Source organism: Ochotona curzoniae, unplaced genomic scaffold, assembly GCF_017591425.1.
Source record: "Ochotona curzoniae isolate NIBS_2020 unplaced genomic scaffold, NIBS_Ocur_1.0 contig_2692, whole genome shotgun sequence".
Lineage (NCBI taxonomy): Eukaryota > Metazoa > Chordata > Mammalia > Lagomorpha > Ochotonidae > Ochotona > Ochotona curzoniae.
The window spans coordinates 14,742,569-14,761,082 of record NW_024465556.1 but is presented as its reverse complement, the minus strand read 5'-3'; the positions used below and the strand labels follow the sequence as shown (position 1 = coordinate 14,761,082).

At 52.4% G+C, this 18,514-nt stretch overlaps 1 protein-coding gene across 4 annotated transcripts in view; it reads right to left on the bottom strand.

The window, feature by feature from the left end:
- HK1 (hexokinase 1) overlaps window positions 1-18,514 on the bottom strand; it is a 59,371-nt gene that overhangs the window by 19,197 nt on the left and 21,660 nt on the right. For 3 of the 4 annotated variants that reach the window (XM_040975876.1, XM_040975879.1, XM_040975877.1), the window contains exons 2-7: window positions 17,798-17,960; window positions 8,231-8,379; window positions 4,251-4,370; window positions 2,241-2,336; window positions 1,758-1,857; window positions 1,488-1,671 (exon numbers count right to left, since the gene is read on the bottom strand). In XM_040975876.1, coding sequence (XP_040831810.1) covers window positions 1,488-1,671; window positions 1,758-1,857; window positions 2,241-2,336; window positions 4,251-4,370; window positions 8,231-8,379; window positions 17,798-17,960 — 812 coding nt within the window. The remainder of the gene's footprint in view (window positions 1-1,487; window positions 1,672-1,757; window positions 1,858-2,240; window positions 2,337-4,250; window positions 4,371-8,230; window positions 8,380-17,797; window positions 17,961-18,514) is intronic. The other variant, XM_040975878.1, reaches the window with a different exon arrangement.

Sequence of the window (18,514 nt, the reverse complement as noted above, 5' to 3'; positions counted from 1 at the left end):
GGTAGGGCAACAAACAGCAGCTACAAACTGCAAGCGCTGGGGCCACACCTGCTTGGGACTGCAGGAGACGTAAGGGTTTGGGAGATGCAGAGTGGTGCCTGCAGGTGTGTGCAAGTGTGGGGAAACCAAGCACACCACAGCTCCCAAAAAAACACAAATAAGCATAGAAAATATCTTAGGATCAGGGGCCAGGTCAGTGGACCAAAGAGAAACAATACAAAACATTTTCAGCCATTGGAGCTTTGGGCCCGGGACCTTGTGACCCTAAGCTGGACCCCTAGTCCAACCCGAGCAGCAAATGCTCCACTTGGGGATCTGAGAACTTGGGAATCCATGCACTTAGAAATTCAGCGTTGGGGTACATGGGGTGAAACCATCAACTGTGATACCACATGCCATGTGAGCTCCAGTTCGAGTCCTGGCTGCTCCACTTCAGATCGACCCTCCTTTCCAATGTATCTAGGAAAGCAGTGGAGGACAGCTTAAGTGTTTGGAACCCTGCACCCATGTTGGGAAACCTGGATGGAGTTCCAGGCTCCTGGCTTCAGCCTGGCGCAGCCCCAGCTGTCATGGCCATTTGGGGAATAAATTAGCGATTGAAATCTCTCTTTCTCTAACTCAGCCTTTCAAATCAATCAATCAATAAATAAATTCACCATCACCACCACCCCTGGGTGGCTAGCTGGGCTTTGATCACGCCACCTGATTGATTAGGGCAACTCTGCAGCTTGGGAGATGAAGATTTTTGGTGTGACTACATCACTGAAAATTCTCTCTAGTATCAGAACATAGAGGGCACAAGGTCACCAGCCACCTCTCTGTAAACCAGCAGCAGACAACCAATCCTGGCTTAAGGCTGGTGGGAGGCTCGGTGGCCATGAGGGCAGGCAGCATGCAGGCGTGGCAGAGGACATAGCTCAAAGCAGCAACATCTCTAGCCTGAATAACGTCACTTTGACCTCAGTATTCAGGAGCTCTCAGGGACAACTGACCCTTAAGCAAGACATCCTCTATCAAGGCATGGGAGGGCTCTCTGTGCTCTGTGCTCCCTGAGGTCTGCACAACTCAGTTTCCCTCTAGACAGTAAGCACAGAGTTGGGGAATGGGCGGCTTTGAATGTTGGGGGCCTAGTGCCACAAAGCACCTGGCAAGTATGCACTCAGTGGATGGACATTCTCCCCACTGGCTCAGCATCCCTGCCTCAGCCTAGCCACAGCCCTCCCACCCTACAGTGCACACAATCCATAGTAGTGTGCTGAAACCTCAAAGCCATGTACAGCAACTCAATTAAAATGGGATTAAATTAAAAACAAAAACACAGCAAAGTGGTATGAGTGGGCTTTTAAAGCAGCTGATGTCATAGCCATGCCTCTCTCCCCATCAAGGGGTGATAAGCCATGTAGCATGATGGCCTTTCCTGGTTGTGGCCACCTGGCTTTGGGCATCCACCCATGTCTTCCAGAGAGTCCCCCATGTCTTCTACTCACAGCTGCTTTCCTGGGTTGAGGGAGCCCCGATCGATCTCCCTGTCAAACTCAGTGCGGATGTCTTCCAGGGAGCCGTCATCCCCAAACGCCCCCCACTCGGTGTTGATGCACATCCTTCCCTCGTCGCCCTCCACCAGGTCAATGTGCCTCAGCTCCTCCATGTAGCAGGCGTTGGTGCCAGTGCCTGGGAGAGATGACATGGAGAGAAGCCATGACCCAGCTGAGACAGAGGTGCTCAGTGCTGCCCAGAAGCAAAAGGGTGGCCATTACCAATGATCAGGCCGACTTCACACTGCTGGTCATCATAGCCACATGTCATCATGGTCCCCACCGTGTCGTTAACCACGGCAACGATGTTGGCATCATAGTCCTGGGGAGGCAGAATGGGGTGTTCTGAACTACTCTCCTGCTTACAAGAACCTGGTAGGAGCCCTCGTGTTTCCATGCCAACCCTGAACTTGTGGGTGGTGCCAGTGCCCTGACAGTGAGCACACCACACAGCCAGGGACCCCTGCTTCCTGCTGAGCCCGGAAAGTCTGCCAGGAGGCAGTGATCCCTTGCCTGCCCCATGGGCAGCACTGTGACAGCTCTGACTAGCCCTGATCTGCCGGAGTCCACAGACTCCAGCAATACTCCCCACCCTGTCTACCCCCAGCTCCCACACAGGATCCAGCTGTATCTTGGGACACAGACTTCCTTCCCCACTAGCCCACATACACACAGCCAGGACATGGAGGATCCAAGAGGACATACCCCTCGCTTCTTGATGGCTTTGTTCAGCAGCTTGACTACATCTGCCCCTTCCACGCCACTCGCTTTAAATCGCTTCGTCCAGGTGATCAGGACGGCCTGCAAAGGACAGACGGAGGGTAGGATGAAGCTAGGGTATACTAGTCCTTGAAGGGCAGCTCCAGGATGCAGACAAGGCAGAGGCCGTTGGGCCGGGAAGCTTTCTCCAGGTCTCCTGGGTGATGGAGCCTGGCTCTGGTCCACCTCCCATGCACTCTCACATGGTTTCTCTGGGGTCTACCACAAGGGGAAGAAGCCACTCCCAACATGCAGCTTGCAGCAGCATAAAGCAGCTACCAACAGGCAGAGCATGCCACAGGGACATGGCATCAGCTGTGCAGCCACACCCCATTTAAAGACAGAGCAGGATGGGTGAGCATTTGGTGCAGTGATTAAGGACAACTGCGTCCCTGTATCTAAGTGCCTGGGTTTGAGCTAATTCTGCTTCAGATTCCAGCTTGTTCCTGATGTGCAACTTGAAGGCAGCAGTGATGGTTAGAGTCTTTGGGTCCCTGGCACCCATATGAAAGATCTGGACTAAGCTCAAAGCTCCTGCCTTCAGCCTGGCCCAGCATCAGCTGTAGTGATCATCTGGGGGAATGAGGGAAGATCTCTGTCCCCCTCCCCTGACTCCCAAATAGCTGAAAATAATTTTTTAAAGGGGAAGAACAAGATAAATTCCCACCAGACCTAGGTTTCCACAGCCCCCGGGAGAGGATCCAGGGCCACAGTAGAAAGAGAAGCAGCAGGCCAGGAAAATTTTTGGCTGCTGAACTGCCAAGACCAGGCCTTGGACACCTTGGGATGATGCTGATAACTGGGACTTGTGCCTCCTGGGTAACTCGTCTGTGAGGACTGACTGCACAAATCATACAGGATGACTCCATTTTGGATTTCCTATTGGTGGGAATGCAGAGCAATGCTATTAGCCACCAATGAACATGGTGGAGCTGGGAACATGGCTGTCTGGGCCTTGTGGACCTCCTGGATGACACAGGAATGGGGCCCCTTCCACTCAGGCCCTACCCTCGCTTGCTATGATAGCTGTGCAGACTGGAGGCTGCCATGGCCAGGTCTTGGGGAGGGGTTCCTTGCTGAGCAGCATTGTGGCTGAGTCAGGCACAGCCCCTGGACTCTGTGGGATGAGTGTGGTGCCAGAAGCCAGGAGGCATGGCCAGCATCTTCCAACACTGCTGGGTCCATTGCCTCATGAGCCGTTCCCTCCACTCTCCAGGCCTGCCTTGCAGATCTAGGCTGCTGCCGTATACCTAGACAGTTTCCAAGGGCCAAGCCAGCCTCGAGGAGCATGCACAGGTGCCCTGGATGGCAGGCTGGGAGTGTGTGGTCCACTGACTGCCTCACAAGGCAGCCTGGCCCAGATGAGAAGCAAAGCAGGTAGGTGGGACACCTACCACAGACCATCCTGAGCACCAGGGCTCCACCCTGCAGGCTCTTCCCCACCCCTCCCTGCTACACCTTCATTCCTGGAAGGTTTCATCTTCCAGTGGGTGGGTAGGCTCGGCCTCCCCTAGCTATTGTCTCCTAGGGCCTGGCCTCGTGCCTGGCCCAAGGTTAGCACTCAGGAAATGGCTGCTAAATGACCAAGGCAGATCAAGTGAGGCACCGCCCACTGGAGTCTGTTCTCAACCAACCCCCAGCTCTCACGGGCAAGGAGGTGTTCCAGATCTATCTCTGCCTGGGACGTGTGTGACCTACTTTCTTTTGCTTCCCTTGTTTAGGGTCAATAAGATGGCTCTGCTGATCTGGTAGCCACAAATGCCAGGACTTTACTCTAAATGCATGTCCATAATGAAAGCAGTTGATAAAGCAAGCATTGCATCAGCACCACATGTTGATTTCCTGCCCATGTTTGCAACACAACACCACTGGGCACCCAGGGAGGAAGCGGGGCTGGGGGCTGGTGGAAACCAGTCCCTTCGTGTCTGCAGGGCCCAGGCTCCTGGGCGCTCTTACCTCGTCTATTTTGGATTGTCGGCAAGGGAAGGAGAAGGTGAAGCCCACGGGCAGCTTCTTGTCCTTGATGTTCCTTTTCTCCATGAAGTCTCCTAGGCACTCGGCGACGTGATCAAAAAGCTAGAGCAGGTGTGGAAGGGCGGTCAGGTGGGGCAGGTTTCTGCTTCCCTCCCAAGCACGGGGGGGGGGGGGGGGGGGGGCAGGGAATGAGGTCCCGGAATTGTGTGTGGATGTCGGAGAGAAACTGTTCAGGGGGTGGGGGGGATCCAGGATTAGTCACTGGGTACCAAGAAGACTTGAAAGTCACAGAAAACTGGCAGAGAGCTCCTCTGTGAGTGCCAGAGGAAGCGACTTCACAGGTGGTCAGACGGTGACTTTACTCCCGTATGAAGTGTAACCCAACACAGGGGATACATCTGAAGGGCAGCACTCATTAGATCCTCACAAGCTGTCCCCTGCCCCCACCATGCCTTACCAGCACCCATGTCACCACATGCAAGGCTCTGGCACTCAGGCTCCCCCTTGCTCCCACTCCCCACTGCCTTCCCACCTTCCTATTGGCTCGGCTCACCTGCCCACTCAGACCAGAAGATCCCATTTGGTTTCCAACCAGAGGAGAGGTTAGTAGAAAAGCCTCACTTGCCTTTACTTCTGTGAGTACAGCCTGGGCATCCATGGGCTCTTTGGGCAGTCATGCCACTCTCCTGCCACCCTCTACCTCACGCCACCTTCCCCACACAAAGGATGGACACAAACATAGAGCTTCCTGGTGCCCAGAAGGACAGACCAGAAGAAGCAAACCACAGTCTCATGAGGCTGCCCAGTCTGCTCCTACAGGCCACGTGCCTGACAGGGGTCAAGGGTCCTTGCTGCCATTTCCAACCATCCCCAGATGCCAGTGATCCAGCTCTAATGTCAGCTTCTGTGCTTGCATGAAGTAAAACCCAGTGAGAGCATCTGAGACTGGGGGCTGTAGCCCTAGGTGCCCATTCCTCAGGTCCCCACTATAGCGGGCACCCCCCCGCCTGTGGAGCCTCACCCCGCTCCCTCCCTGAGGCTCAGCTAAGCTTCTCATGACCCATATCGGCGACTGATATAAGCCCTTCGCTAAGTCTACCCTCATATCCACACTATCTGCACAGAGGCTCCAGTCTCCCCAGCACCAGCTGGGGCAGAAGGAAGAAGGGCAGGCTGGCACTGGTGCCCAGGGGAACCCAGGCTGCAGGACCGGATCTGCACAGACAGGACCTGCGGTTGCCTCCCACAGGCACAGCACTCTGCTGAGAAGGGAGGGGAACTGCTGGGGACACCTCTGGTCAGAGGCAGGAAGCCATCCTTGGGTTAACCTCTGTCTTAGGTCAACAAGCAAGAGATAGCCATGACTCTCACCATTCAAAACTCAAGTGTCTAAAAAGAAACATGAACTAGTGTTCCAGCAGCTCATTCAGCATTTAGGTTTTGAAATTCCCCAAATTAAATAACCGGTATTTTCTAAGTGCTGCATTTGTACCTAAGCTGAACTGCACTGAGACGCTGGGACAGTTTTGAGCACATGTGTATGTGTGCAGACATGCATGTGTGCACATGTACATGTACCTGTGCATATGTATTTGAAGTAAGAGGATGAGGATAAAGGAAAGAATTAACAACTGCATGAAAGGCATATGCAGGGATTGTTTCTGCTTTTCTTCAAACCTGTAACTTTAATATCCAAAATAAAGAGGTTAAAAAAAATCTACCAAATCTACCCGAAGGACTGGCACTGTGGGGAGTGGATTAAGTCACTGCCTATGGCGCTGGCATCCCAAATCCTGTCCCAGACACCACTCCCCATCCAGTTCCCTGCTAATGACCCTGGCAAAGTAGTGGAAGATGGCCCAAGCCCACGGAGCCCACTACCCATGTGGGAGACTCTGAAGAAGCTCCTGGCCATTCCAGTCATTTGGGAAGAGAATCAGTGGGTGGAACATATCTGATTCTTTTTAATGCTGCCTTTCAAATTGGACGGGGAGGGGAGAACCATCTTCTTGAAAATTCCCATACATGACAGAAGATGGGAATCCCCTCTAGGGCAGCTGTCCCCAGAAGTGGCTACTGCTCAATCTGTGAGTCCAACCTTAGAAGGTTCTGTAGGGAAGTGGGGGCACTGTCTGGGCCAGGGAAAGGGCTCAGGAGAAGGGACCACCAACATGTACTTCTAGCCCAGCAGCAAACTCCTGCAAGGGAACCCCCGCTTCATCCCTCTTTTCCAACTACCTGCTCTCTTCCCCTCCCTGCTCAACTCTTCTTGCCCACCACACCATCAAACAAACAAGGCAAAGCTCAGGCCCCAAGTTCCAAGCTGCTGAAACTACAGCAACTGGATCTAGACTGCCTACATTCATGTCCTAATTCTACCATGTGGCTCATTACGAAACATGAGCCTCAATTTCCCCATCTGTAAAAATAAGAGTAGCAGCAACACCTATCCACCCCCCAGAGCTACTGTGATGACCCAATGAGGTAATACACATAAAGTGCTTAGGTAAGTTCAAGCAAGTACTACGTTTGCACAGTAACCCTACATTACCATTGTCATTATTATATCCCTCAAAGGAGGCAAAGGAAGAAACAGAGACAAAGAGACAACAGAAAAAAAAAAAAAAATGGGGGTGGGGGGACGTTTCCTGAGATTGAGAAGAGAAGGAGAGGGCAGAGGCTGGGAGTGATGAAGAGGGTAGTTAGGAAGGGCAGCAGTGGTGAAAAGGAAGTTCTTGTGGAAGTAAATGCATTGAATGTGCAACTGCAGACCTGCCCTGCCCCTGCCACCGGCTCCTAAAGGGTCAGCCCACAGAGCACATGCCAAGAGTCCCAGTGGTTGAAGGTACCAGGATCGGGTCACTTGGAACCACAGGGACACAGTGCTGGGCCAGGGCAAGCTTCCAAATGTACAAGCAGAATGCCAAGCCGCTAGCCACCTGCAAAACGGAGCCAATGCAGCTGCCAACTGGCCATAGCTAGGAAACCTGTCCTCTGGTCGTCATATGCACACATGGGATGAAGTGGCCGGTCTTGACAATCCAGAGATGTAAGGCTCTTGGGGAACCCACAGGTAGACCTGGCCCCTGAGTGACACATGTACACTTCAGTAGCTGCCCATCAAGTCACCCCACCTACTCCAGGGACAGTGTCTCCTTTGGTGCTCACCTAAACTCCAGGAAGCAGGTCATAGGCCAGGATTAGTCCCTGGATAAAGAAAGGCTTGGCAGCCTGTTTCTGGTCCCACCCATGTGCACTGAGGCCAGGGGAGGGGTTCCTGGGTCTCACCTCAAAGTCCACCCCAGAACCACTGGGTTCTCGGGAAGCCTTAGTCATCAACTTGCCGTGCTAACACTCTCCCTAGAGCAAACATTTGGCACACCCTGAGTCGGCATCCTGGACCAAGGCCCTCATTCAGGACACGGGGACAGGGTGGGAGAGTAGAAAGGTCCAGAGGAGAGGCTGGGCTCAGGGGACCCAAAGAATATAGAACCCCAAGGGGTTTCCTGGGAGCCAGCCAGACAGGAGTGGGTGAAGGGGCCCTCCCTGGCCACCTGGGGTCTAGGAACTTGAATGCTGGCTCCGTGAAGCCTCAGCGACACCCTGTGGGGCATGGAGCCCAAACCTGGAGGAGGAACATTTCCTACAAGGGCTACATTCAAACTGCTGCAGAAGCAGTCCTGGGGCTGCAGGGAAGGAGGCTCAGAGCTGGCAAAGCCAGGGCCTCTCCTCACTCCTGCCACCCTGAGAAAGTTCCAGTACCTACAGATGTTTTCTCCCCATTTGTCGCAAGAGCAAGCATTTGGGCACCTCTCCAAGTACTGCCCAGCCCTCCTCAGGAGCCACCACGCTTGCCCATCCAAAAGCCCTTGTCCAGACAGACCGGCTGCAGACTCCTCCCAGTATCTCCTCCAGGGGCTCAGTCAGAGAAGTCTGATGGCCAGAGGCACCCCAGAACCCACCTGGCTCCCACTGCCGTGCACGATGTTTTCAGGAGTTTCATAGGCCTCAGACTCCATGTGGACGTTCTGTTTTTTCTCGTGATTTACTTGCACTCGCAGGATCCGAAAGGAAGATCCACCAAGATCCAGTGCGATGAAATCCCCCTTTTCTGTCCAGGGAGAAAACAGGTATCGCATCAGACTCCAAGGTCAGCAGAAAGCCCCATCCCACCTGCTCCAAAACGGTTAGCCAAAAAACAAAGCCACGCAAATGCATGGTCCAGTCAGAGTGGGTGACAGAAACCCCAGTCCTTCTTGGTGCCCCCACACCAAGGTTGGGAAACTTATCCACCATAAAAAAATCTCAGTTGTGGGCCCTACACACTCATCCCCTTCACTGCCATAGACCCACTGGACTTCCAGTCCCATCTGTAATTGCTCTCACAGAGTCTGACCAAGTGATTTTGCACCATAGGTGTTCCTAGGCAATTCAGTCTTTCACCCCCTACCACAGGGCAGTGGAAATATGACATGAAGCACCAGACCCCACCTAGGCCATCTTGCTTAAGCTCCATGCCCTGTTTCAAAAACAGCACTGCTGTCCATTAGTACAAATAATCTAGCATTTAAACTCAAGAGGAAATCCCACAGCCAGATCCCACTGCACACTTGGGACTCAGTTCCTGTACTCTGACTATGAGACTAATTCCTGCTCACCCGAACTTCCATTCCTCTGTTTTTGGTGGTGGTGGTAGACACACATTCCATACAACTTGCCACAGAAACCACATTTGGGTGCTTCCTTGAGGGGCACAGAGAGTACTCAAGAGATTGTGCAATGGATACCGCTGTTCATTGCCAGAAGGCTTTCATCAGCCCAGACGGAAAGCATGGAGCAGTAACGGCCACTTCCCTCTGCTTTCCTCTTTGTTCCCGGCAACCTCTATGCTGCTCTCTGCCACCATGAACTGACCCACCAATGGAGTCACCCCTCTCTGAGCACTCCGTCTGTTTCAGCTGACCTGCATCCATCCTTAGACCCGTACCACAGCATCCCAAATCCTGCTGCTTGGCAGTCAATTTTGAAACTGGAAAGTTTTTTTTCCCCCAAGATTGTTTTGGATACCCTGATTTAAAAAAAAAAAAAAAATTAAGGCTTTTTGTTGAAATAACAAAAAAAGTGTTCTCACATAAAGTTGACAGATCTCTGCATGTGAGTCCACAGACACCATGAGCTCCTGACACACCTTTGTTATAGTTTTGGAATGCTGTATATCTGAGTTTCCAATAGAAATAAAAAAAAAAAAAAAAAAAAAACCTGCATCCATATCCAGACCAGAATGCATCTCCCACTATGGCCCCTGCTCTCACCAGTGGGAACCACAATCCAGCCAGGGTGTCCCCAGGGTATCCCAAGCAGGCTTGTTCCCAGCCATAGATCTTACATGTTTCAGTGGTTGCTCTAACCCAGCTTGGCATAATCCTTCACCTGTCGTGACCTTTACCTTCGTACGCTGCAGCCTGGCCTGACTTGCCCTGGCCCCAGTCCCTGCTCAGTCTGCTCCCATCCCTGGCTCATGCAAACCTGTAGATGTGACAGCCTAGCTCGGTTCACATCACCCGCTGGTGAACCTGAGCACCAGAATGGAATGAGGGTCAGACCAGGTTCAGTCACAACACATGAGGGCTGGGACTGGGTACAGGCTGGGCTGGGCTAGACTACAGCCCCACCAGCATGAGCTAGAATGGGGACTGCGTTGGGCAAGGCCAGGCTACAGCACCCACTGGCAAATGCCAAGTTGAGGTCAGTCATGCCAGACTGGGCTGCAACGCACAACCAGCACACGTGAGACCCAGAGGGGAAAGGACAAAGTCAGTAGGGAGGTTGCATGGGGCTTCCCTGCTGGGTCACTGCTCTCACTGGAAAGCTTGAGTTGGGATGGGGGCAGACCAGATCAGACAGTGCTACTACAACTGTTGGCCTGCACGTAACCTCGATAACAGACAAGCCTGGCTGGTCAGACTGTTCCTACTGGTACATGCATAATCCAGATTGGGTGTGGGTTGGTTGGGCTTTGCTGCAGCATCAGCTGGCAGATGCTGGCACTGGGAGCTATTCTGTCAAGTCAACCTGCAGAACCACCTGGAGAGTGGAATGGGCCCATTAGGGAAACAATGGGCACAGCCCTCTTGGGCTATAACTATGACTGGTGAGCATGAGAACCAGGACTGGGGCAGACATGGCTAGACAGAGTGGCATCCACCGGCATGTGTCTGGGCTAGGTAGTGGGGCTAGTTGGGTTGAACTAGGCTTCAATGCCCATTGATATGTATGAGAGCTAAATAGGATGTGGGATAAACTAGACCAGTCTGCTGTACATACTGGTAGGTATGGGACCAGGGCAGGGGGCAGCCCTGGAGAGGGTTACTGCGGGTTGCTCCAACTAGGCTGCAGCTTCCATTGGATTGCATGAGGGCCGAGTATGTGGTGGGAGTATGTAGTGGGCAGGATTGGGCTGGACTGCAATACCCATTTGTTTGTGTAGAAGACAGGGCTGGAGGCAGAACTGACCCAGCAATGGTACCCATCATGTGCATAAGCTGATTGGGGCGATGGACTGTGCCGGGTCCTGTACTGGCAAGTACACACAAGAATCAGTTTTGGGATCACCTCAGATGAAGTTTCTTTGGGGATCCCCCCAACTCAATCACTGGACTCAGAACCCCATCTATGAAGAGAACTGCAGGTTCCATGGTCTGACCATGGAGTGCATGTGTCAGAGCTGGACCTTCTCAGTGGCTCAGACGGAGCAGTGGTCAGCATATCCAGGTGCACATGGAGGATATGGCAGTACATTGGAGCTTGCAGAGGATACCTTGTACCACAACAGAGGACAGAACAAATGGATCAACTACCTCAGCCAAGTGTTGGCAGTGTAAATAGCTGGGCAAACGGAGACTCTAAGGTGAACTACGTCAGCCCGTGGATTCTAGAAAAATCTAATTGTGCTTGGTATGGTGAGATTGGCTGCAATTTGGAACTGCTGAATTATCGGAAGCACTTGAGCAGTGCCTTCGAAGCATGCCCCACACTGGGATCCCTGGGATGGCTGGGAGGCTGAATGATACAGGAAGGAAAAAAAGAGAATGTGGAAGCAATGGTCTTACCAACTTTCCAGTAGCTCTTCACCCTTGAACCCTCATCAACAATGTAAAGATCATCAAAATAAAATAATAATAATAATAAATCAAAAACTGCCTTGGACAACACACAGTCCTTTGGCTTCTCTCCTCTGCCAGGCATGTCCAAGATGACTTCTCTAGGGCAACAAGACCTTAGGCAATACCAGGGGATGTCTGATATCTCATTAGGCAATGATCTTCCCATGTTCTGTCCAAGAGGCTGGTGGTATGGCTGACGCCTTTGCTCGAGGCTCCGCAGAGACCAACCTGTGATTCAAGCACCTGACTCAGGGGCAACCAGGGATACCTATCTCAGATACTGAGGCGTGCTCAGGAAGCACACCTGACTCCTGTCTGTCAGTCACAACCCTCTTCCAATGCAGGCGCTGGTTCTGTGGGGAGCAGAGTCTGCTCCAGCCTGGAACTGCCTGGGGCTGCAGTGTCTGCACCACCATTAAACGAAAGGGGGGCCCACACACAAAGCCAGCACGAAGGACAGCTGGGCTGACAGACAGATGACTCCCTGGACACAGGAACCAACTGACAACTGAACCTTCAGTTCTCAGAGCCTAGAATTTTCTCTTTTGCTTAAACTGACTTGACTCGGATTTTTCTCAGCTACCTCAAGGCTCCCAAGTTCAATATTCTTTACTCAGGAATGTGGCCCCCAAATACCTACTTGCTCTCCTGAACCAAGGGGGTCTACTGCCCCTTCTATCTCAGATTTAGAGCTGCAGGGTCACTGCATCCTGCATGGGACCCACATTCTGACTGTCTTGGACGGTTGGGGGACACAGTTGGGCTTGGTGTCCCCATTTGTTCCATCACCCTCACATCTAACATTGCCGAGATGCCTGTGCATTCACAAACATTGTGCTGCTTCCTTCAGGGGAGCTATGCTGACACAGATAGCTGTGACAGGCAGGGTCCTCCAGATGCACTGGTGAGCAAACACTTCTCCCTAAAAGCGCAGCAAAGTCAGCTGGGAAATTACAATAATGACAGCGACTTATGGTTTCCAAAGGACTTTCAAAGGAAGCACCTCGATGACAGCCTTATGGGACTATCAGGTCCACTTCACAGATGAGCAAGTGGGAAGGAGTTCCCAGAGCAGCAGAGGCGGGATCCAGCCAGGGACACAGGGTTTTGCTTTATGTACTTGTTAACTTCAGTTCTGCAACACTGGGTTGCTCTCCTACTTCCTTTTCAACTCTGATCCGAAACCACCTTCCTGCTCCTGAGGCCTCCACCTGCCACTTCCTCATCTATTTCCCATTTCCACAGGGGCCAGGAGAGCGGCTCACCCAGCGAAAGCTCATTACACTAATATCTGAAGGGCCCCTGGCTACTCTTCACTCTCTAACATAGCCTATTAGCACTGGCAATTAGTGGAGAACAAACACTGGACAGATGTCTCTCTCAAGTGGCGGCCTGCCCAGGACAGAGTAAACAAAACCCCAGTCTCCACCAAGTGCCTACCTTTACTGCTCAGGAGCTATGCGGGTGCTGCCTCCTGTTTGCCAGCCGGCCACTCACTGACACATCTATGCCTTCACCAAAAACCCCGCTAGGACATGGGTGTTTAGCACAACGGGTGTCCACACCCCATAGCAGTGCCTGGTAGAAGTCCACACTCTGCTCTCCACTCCAGCTTCCTGGAGAGGCACTAGGTGATGACTCCAGTAACTAAGTCGCTGGCACCCACAGGGAAAACCCAGATGGAGTTCTAGTTTCACTGGTTTTGACCTGGCTCAGCATCAACAGGGGACATTTAGGGAATGATCCAGCAGACGGGAGAGAGCTCTTTCTCTGTTTTTCTCTTTCAAATAAAAAAAAAATTTCTTTATTTTTATTTGAAAGGCAGATTTTACAGACAGAATCTTCCATCCACTGGTTCACTCCCCAAATGGCCACAACAGCTAGAGTTGAGCTGATCCAAAGCTGGGAGCCAGGAGCTTGCTCTTGGTCTCTTACACAGGTATGAGGGTCCAAGGACTTGACATCCTCTGTTGCTTTCACCGGTCATAGTAGAGTGCTAGAATGGAAGTGGAGAAGCCAGGCCTGAACTGGAGCCCACAAGAAATGCTAGCATCGACAGACAGAAGATCAGCCTGTTATGCCACCATGTTGGTTCCAATAATTAATTTTTTTAAAGCCCCAGCTACAGCATAAGACATTCTGAAGAGCTCATACATGCAGAAAATTTACAAGGCAACTCAGCAATCCCTCCCAATAAGAAGGCTGGGAGCTGCTCAAATGCCTCAGGAAGAGAAGGGAGGTACCCATCTTCCCTTGGCTGGCAAGCAGAACTGTGTACGTTCAGGGTTCAGGAGTAGCTGTGACTGCCCCGCCCCAACTCTGCTCTACAAGATCATGGTGCACTTCTAGCCAATTCCATGCTAAAACCTGTGAGGCATAAACAAGGAAATGTCCCACTTTATTTGCCCTCACTGACTACCCAGCTCCACCAGTATCTCCAACATCCTTAGGAAGAGGAGTAGGGAGAGGTCTCATAAACAAGTCTCCAGGCCAGCAAGGTCTTCCAAGGAGCTGTACCCAGAGGTGCGGCCCTCCCCAGGGACCAGGAGGCCCGAGGAGGGGCTTGTCTAGCTTGTCAGAAGGCTGTAATCCTCTCCTCTTTTCATCTATTATTTACACCTTCTCCACCTCAAAAGCATTCATAACAGCTTAAAGCCATTTCAGGGTTTTGCTTAAAAATTAATGTACTGAGGCTGCTGGTGGGGTGGATAGGTACAGTGAGCTAAGCTGCTACCTGTGATGCCAGCATCCCATACCAGAGTGCCAGGTCACAGTCCTGGCTGCTCCATTTCCGATCAAGCTCCTGCTAATGCACCTGAGAAAGCAAGGGAAGATGGCCTGAGTACTTGGGTCCCTGCCACCCACATGGGAGACCTGGATATAGTGCCAGCCTCCAGGCTTCAATCTGGCTCAAACCTCAGCCATTGCAGCCATTTGGGGACGCGAGATTCATCTTTCTGTCTGTCTCTCCCTTTGTGTCACTTTCCCTTTCAAATAAGTATTTTAGAAATCTAATGTAGGAACTACTCTAGAATAGGGAAAAAGAAAAACCTCGTAATTCATGTCCAGAGGGAGGAAAGTTAAGGCTGATGTGTCATCAGATGTCTGTACCAAATGCTTTCAAAATCGTTTCTGGAAAAACAAGAGGGTTCTCAAGCTGGTGTCCAGTCCAGGGCCAAGGCCAACAGGAGAGGCAAGGCCCCTGCTTCTCCCCCCACCTTGGCAAGCCCGTCAGCACCCAGCAGGCGGGGGTGTGTCTCCCAGCAGCTCCCTTCAGGGTGGCTCCAGTCCTGCTCCTGTGCTTTGGGATTACTGCTAACTTTGAGGCTGACTAATTACCATGTAGCAAAGCGGTGATTAACATTGTAGAGTCACACCAGGGACTTCCTCCTAGGGAAACTCATATCCTGGTGATGCCCAGAGTGCTCTTCAGTCCTGGATGGCCAAGGTGCCCAGTAAGGGCAGGTGAGGGGCACAGACCACATCAGAAGTTAAGTAGATCAGACTTGGCATCAGGGTCAAAATCTGTGTGGCCATAGGGGCCGTTCCAAGCACAGTGGGGGACTTAGGGCTCATGAAATGGACCCACCCACAAACGTTAGGAATGGGCTGGATGCTATTCTTGTGGTAAATCAAGTTACACGGCTGCCTGCAACAGTGCTGATTCAAGTCCCAGATGTTTCTGATCCAGCTTCTCGCTAATGCACCTGGGGAGGTGGGGTAGGATGGCCCAAGTACACAAGTCCCAGCCATCCAATGTAGGAGACCTCGGTGGGGTTTCTGGCCTCAGGCTTCAGTCTGACCTATCCCTGGCTCTGGGGGGATGAACTAGGGGATAGATGATCTCTGAGTCACTCTTTCAAATAAATCTTAAAAAAAGGGAAGCCATTATAGCAGCCTCTAGCCCAAGTCCTATGTGAAGAGAGAGAAGGCCACGTGATGCGGCTGCAGGTGAGGCACAGCCAGGACAACAGGTGGCCCCAGCCAGAAGCCAGAGAGAGACTCCACCCAGAGTCTCAGAGGAGGCATGATCCTGGAGAACCGTTGGTCTCAGACTTCCAGCCTCTAGAACTGTGTGACAACATGTTTCTGTTAGATCCACCTGACTGGTGGCCCTCTGATACGACAGCCCTGGGACGCTGACCCATGGGAGAGGTACCGGGTTGGGGAAATGAGGTGCAGAGTACAGGAACAGCCAGGCTCTCTGCACAGGGAGGGTGGGCCCCTGTACGAGGTCACTTCCCTCTCCCCTGTGCCCTAAGCTCTCAGCACCAGATGGTGCCTCTGAAGACCCCTCAACACCTGCCCTACGCCCCACATCAAAGGTGAGGCTCAGAGCAGGCAGGTGCCCAGGCTGCAACCCCACAGGCTTGTCTGTACGAGGTCCACACCTTTTAGCACAGTGGAGACCCCCTGTCCTCAGAGAAAGAGCAACAAGAACAGAAAAAAGACATAGATACTTCACAACGGCTCTCCCCAAGCTGCACAGCGCTGATTTCAAAGTTCTCATCACAAGCAAGACGAGTGCCTTAGAACAGGTGCAGGACAGTAACCGAGGCCAGGGACAAGATGGTTGTGCTGAGAACAACCAGGGCAAGCGGCTTCTCTCCTGCAGGACTGTTCAGGCCTTTGGTATCTGCTGTTGGGGCACGGAGAGTGAACCTGAGTCCCCAACCTTGTCCTAAGGAATGGGCTACAGTGGCCGGTTGCCCTGGCTCACAACAGGAGACTTTCAATCCCATTAGTTGTGTGGCTGCCTGGAAACCAGGCACATGGGGGTCAGAGTGACCCAAGCCAGGAAGACTCCCAGGGACTGCCCACACCCACATCCATTACCCTCCCATTCCCCATCCCATGGCTGGGAGCGGGCACAGAACTACTCTGTGCCCTCTGGTGGCTGGCACTCTTTTCAGGAGTTCTTTAAAAGCTCAAGCCAGGGCCCGGCCTAGTAGCCTAGCAGCTGAAGTCCTCACCTTGCATGCACCGGGATCCCATATAGATTCTAATCCCAGTGGCCCTGTATTCAATCCAGCTCCCTGCTTATTGACTTGGGAAAAGCAGTGGAGGAAGACCCAAAGCCTTGGGACCCTACACCCAAGTGGGAAACCCAGAGGAAGCTCCTGGCTTTGGATTGGTGCAGCTCTGGCCACTGTAGCCACTTGGAGAGTGAATTATTAGATGGAGGATATTCCTCTCTTCCTGTCTATATAGCTGACTTTCTAATAAAAATGAAAAAAAATCTTTAAAAAACAATTTCTTTCAAGCTAGGTAACTAGCCCTCAAGAGAAGCCAAAGAGGCAAGGTACAGGCGCCTTGTCAACAAAGAACCATCAGAGCACACTCACTGTCCATGTCCGAGTGGCACCCAGGGCTCGGGAGATGGCAGCAGGACCAGGAGAGCTTTCCCCGTGGAGGCTACCTGCCCCGCAGGCTGTCCCTGGACCAAGGTTCATAAGTGGCCACTAGAGCTGCGGCAGCTCTGCCTGGCACTGGCTGTGCAGGCTGCTTTCAAGGTACTTTAATGAGATATCAATGACTGTTTTCCCCGGTTCCTCCAGGGCAGGGAAGGGACAACAGGTGCATGCAAGGCTCTTACTCATGAGGTACGCACTTGTCACCCCAGGAGAAACAACATTCTCCCAAAAGCTATGCCTTCCAAGGAAGCCCAGCCACAGCCTGGAACATAGCTCTCAGAGGAGCTCCCATCGAGTCTGTGTGGAGCAGCAGCGGGTACCACACCCACCTCTGCAACCCAGCAGCTGGGGCTGGCTGGGCTCCCACTGCCCCTCTGCCCAGGCCAGGGACTGATGCCACTCCTGGGGTGGGGGAAGAGGCACAGACATGCCTCCAAATCTCAGGGAGCAATCAGACTGAGAGGACTTTTTTTTAATCCTGCCTCCCCCGTCTCTCTGTTCAGTATCAATGAAATCTGTTCAAACAGAAACGTGAGCCTAAGGCCTACTTGGCCACCAAGGATGATGACTTATTTAGGTATGGAAAGATAGGTAGACATTGGTACACTAAAGCAGACTTGCTTGAAGTGACCTCTTCATTGTTCTGGAGCAGTTCACACTCAACAACCCACACAGCAGGTGTGATACCACCAACCCGGCACTACACAGATGAGCAACCAGGTTATCGACCTGGTCCAACAACATAAGCGCATGGCACCTGCCAGATGCCCTGCAGACGGACAGTGGTCGGATGAGTGCATGGGAGAATGGATGAGTAGATGGGAGACCAGATGGATAGAACACTAAGTGAAGCAGCAAATGAGTGAGTGAGTGAGTAAAGAACAGAAGAAAGCTGGAAGGGCTGCCCAGAGCACTCAGCCCTCAGTTCCCCATCTCTGGGTGAGAGACTCACCAGAACCATCAGGAATGGACCTCACAAATGTTGGCAACATCTTGACTGTGGCTGTTGGATTAGAATCCCGAGAGAGGCCATTCTTCATCTCCTTCTTGAAGCGAGCCATGATATCTATCAAGGTCTCGTCGGAGAGTCGCATGGCATAGAGGTACTTGTCAATCTGGGGAAAAGGGCAAGAAGCAAGGAGAGTGAGGTAGAGGCACAGGCAGATCACGGCAGCTCTAGCTAGACTGGGGAGGAGAGAGGTTCCTGCCTGATCAAGACAGGCCAATTCCTGCGGGCACTGGAGCAGACACTGGCAAAGAACACACGAGAGGTCACGGGACTTCCAGCAGCCATGTTGCCTATAGCAGACTCGGAAAATGCTGGAAGCCCCAGGGCTCCTCACCATCCAAAGGCACTGCACATCTTCATTGTCCTTCCCAGCCTGAAAAGATTACATGGAGGGGTCAGTGCTGTAGGCAAAGTGCTGCGTGCAGAACCAACATCCCCAATTGGTGCTACTTAAAGTCTGGTCTGCTCCACTTTGGATCCAGCTCCCTGTTGATGCACCTAGGAAACAAGCAGAGCTTGGCCCAAGTCCTTGAGCCCCTACACACACATGGGAGACCCTGAAGAGCCTCCTGGCTGCAGACCAGCTCTGGCCATTAGAGCCATTTAGGGAGAGTGAACCAGTGGATGAAAGATCACTGTGTCGCTCCTCTCTTTGTAACT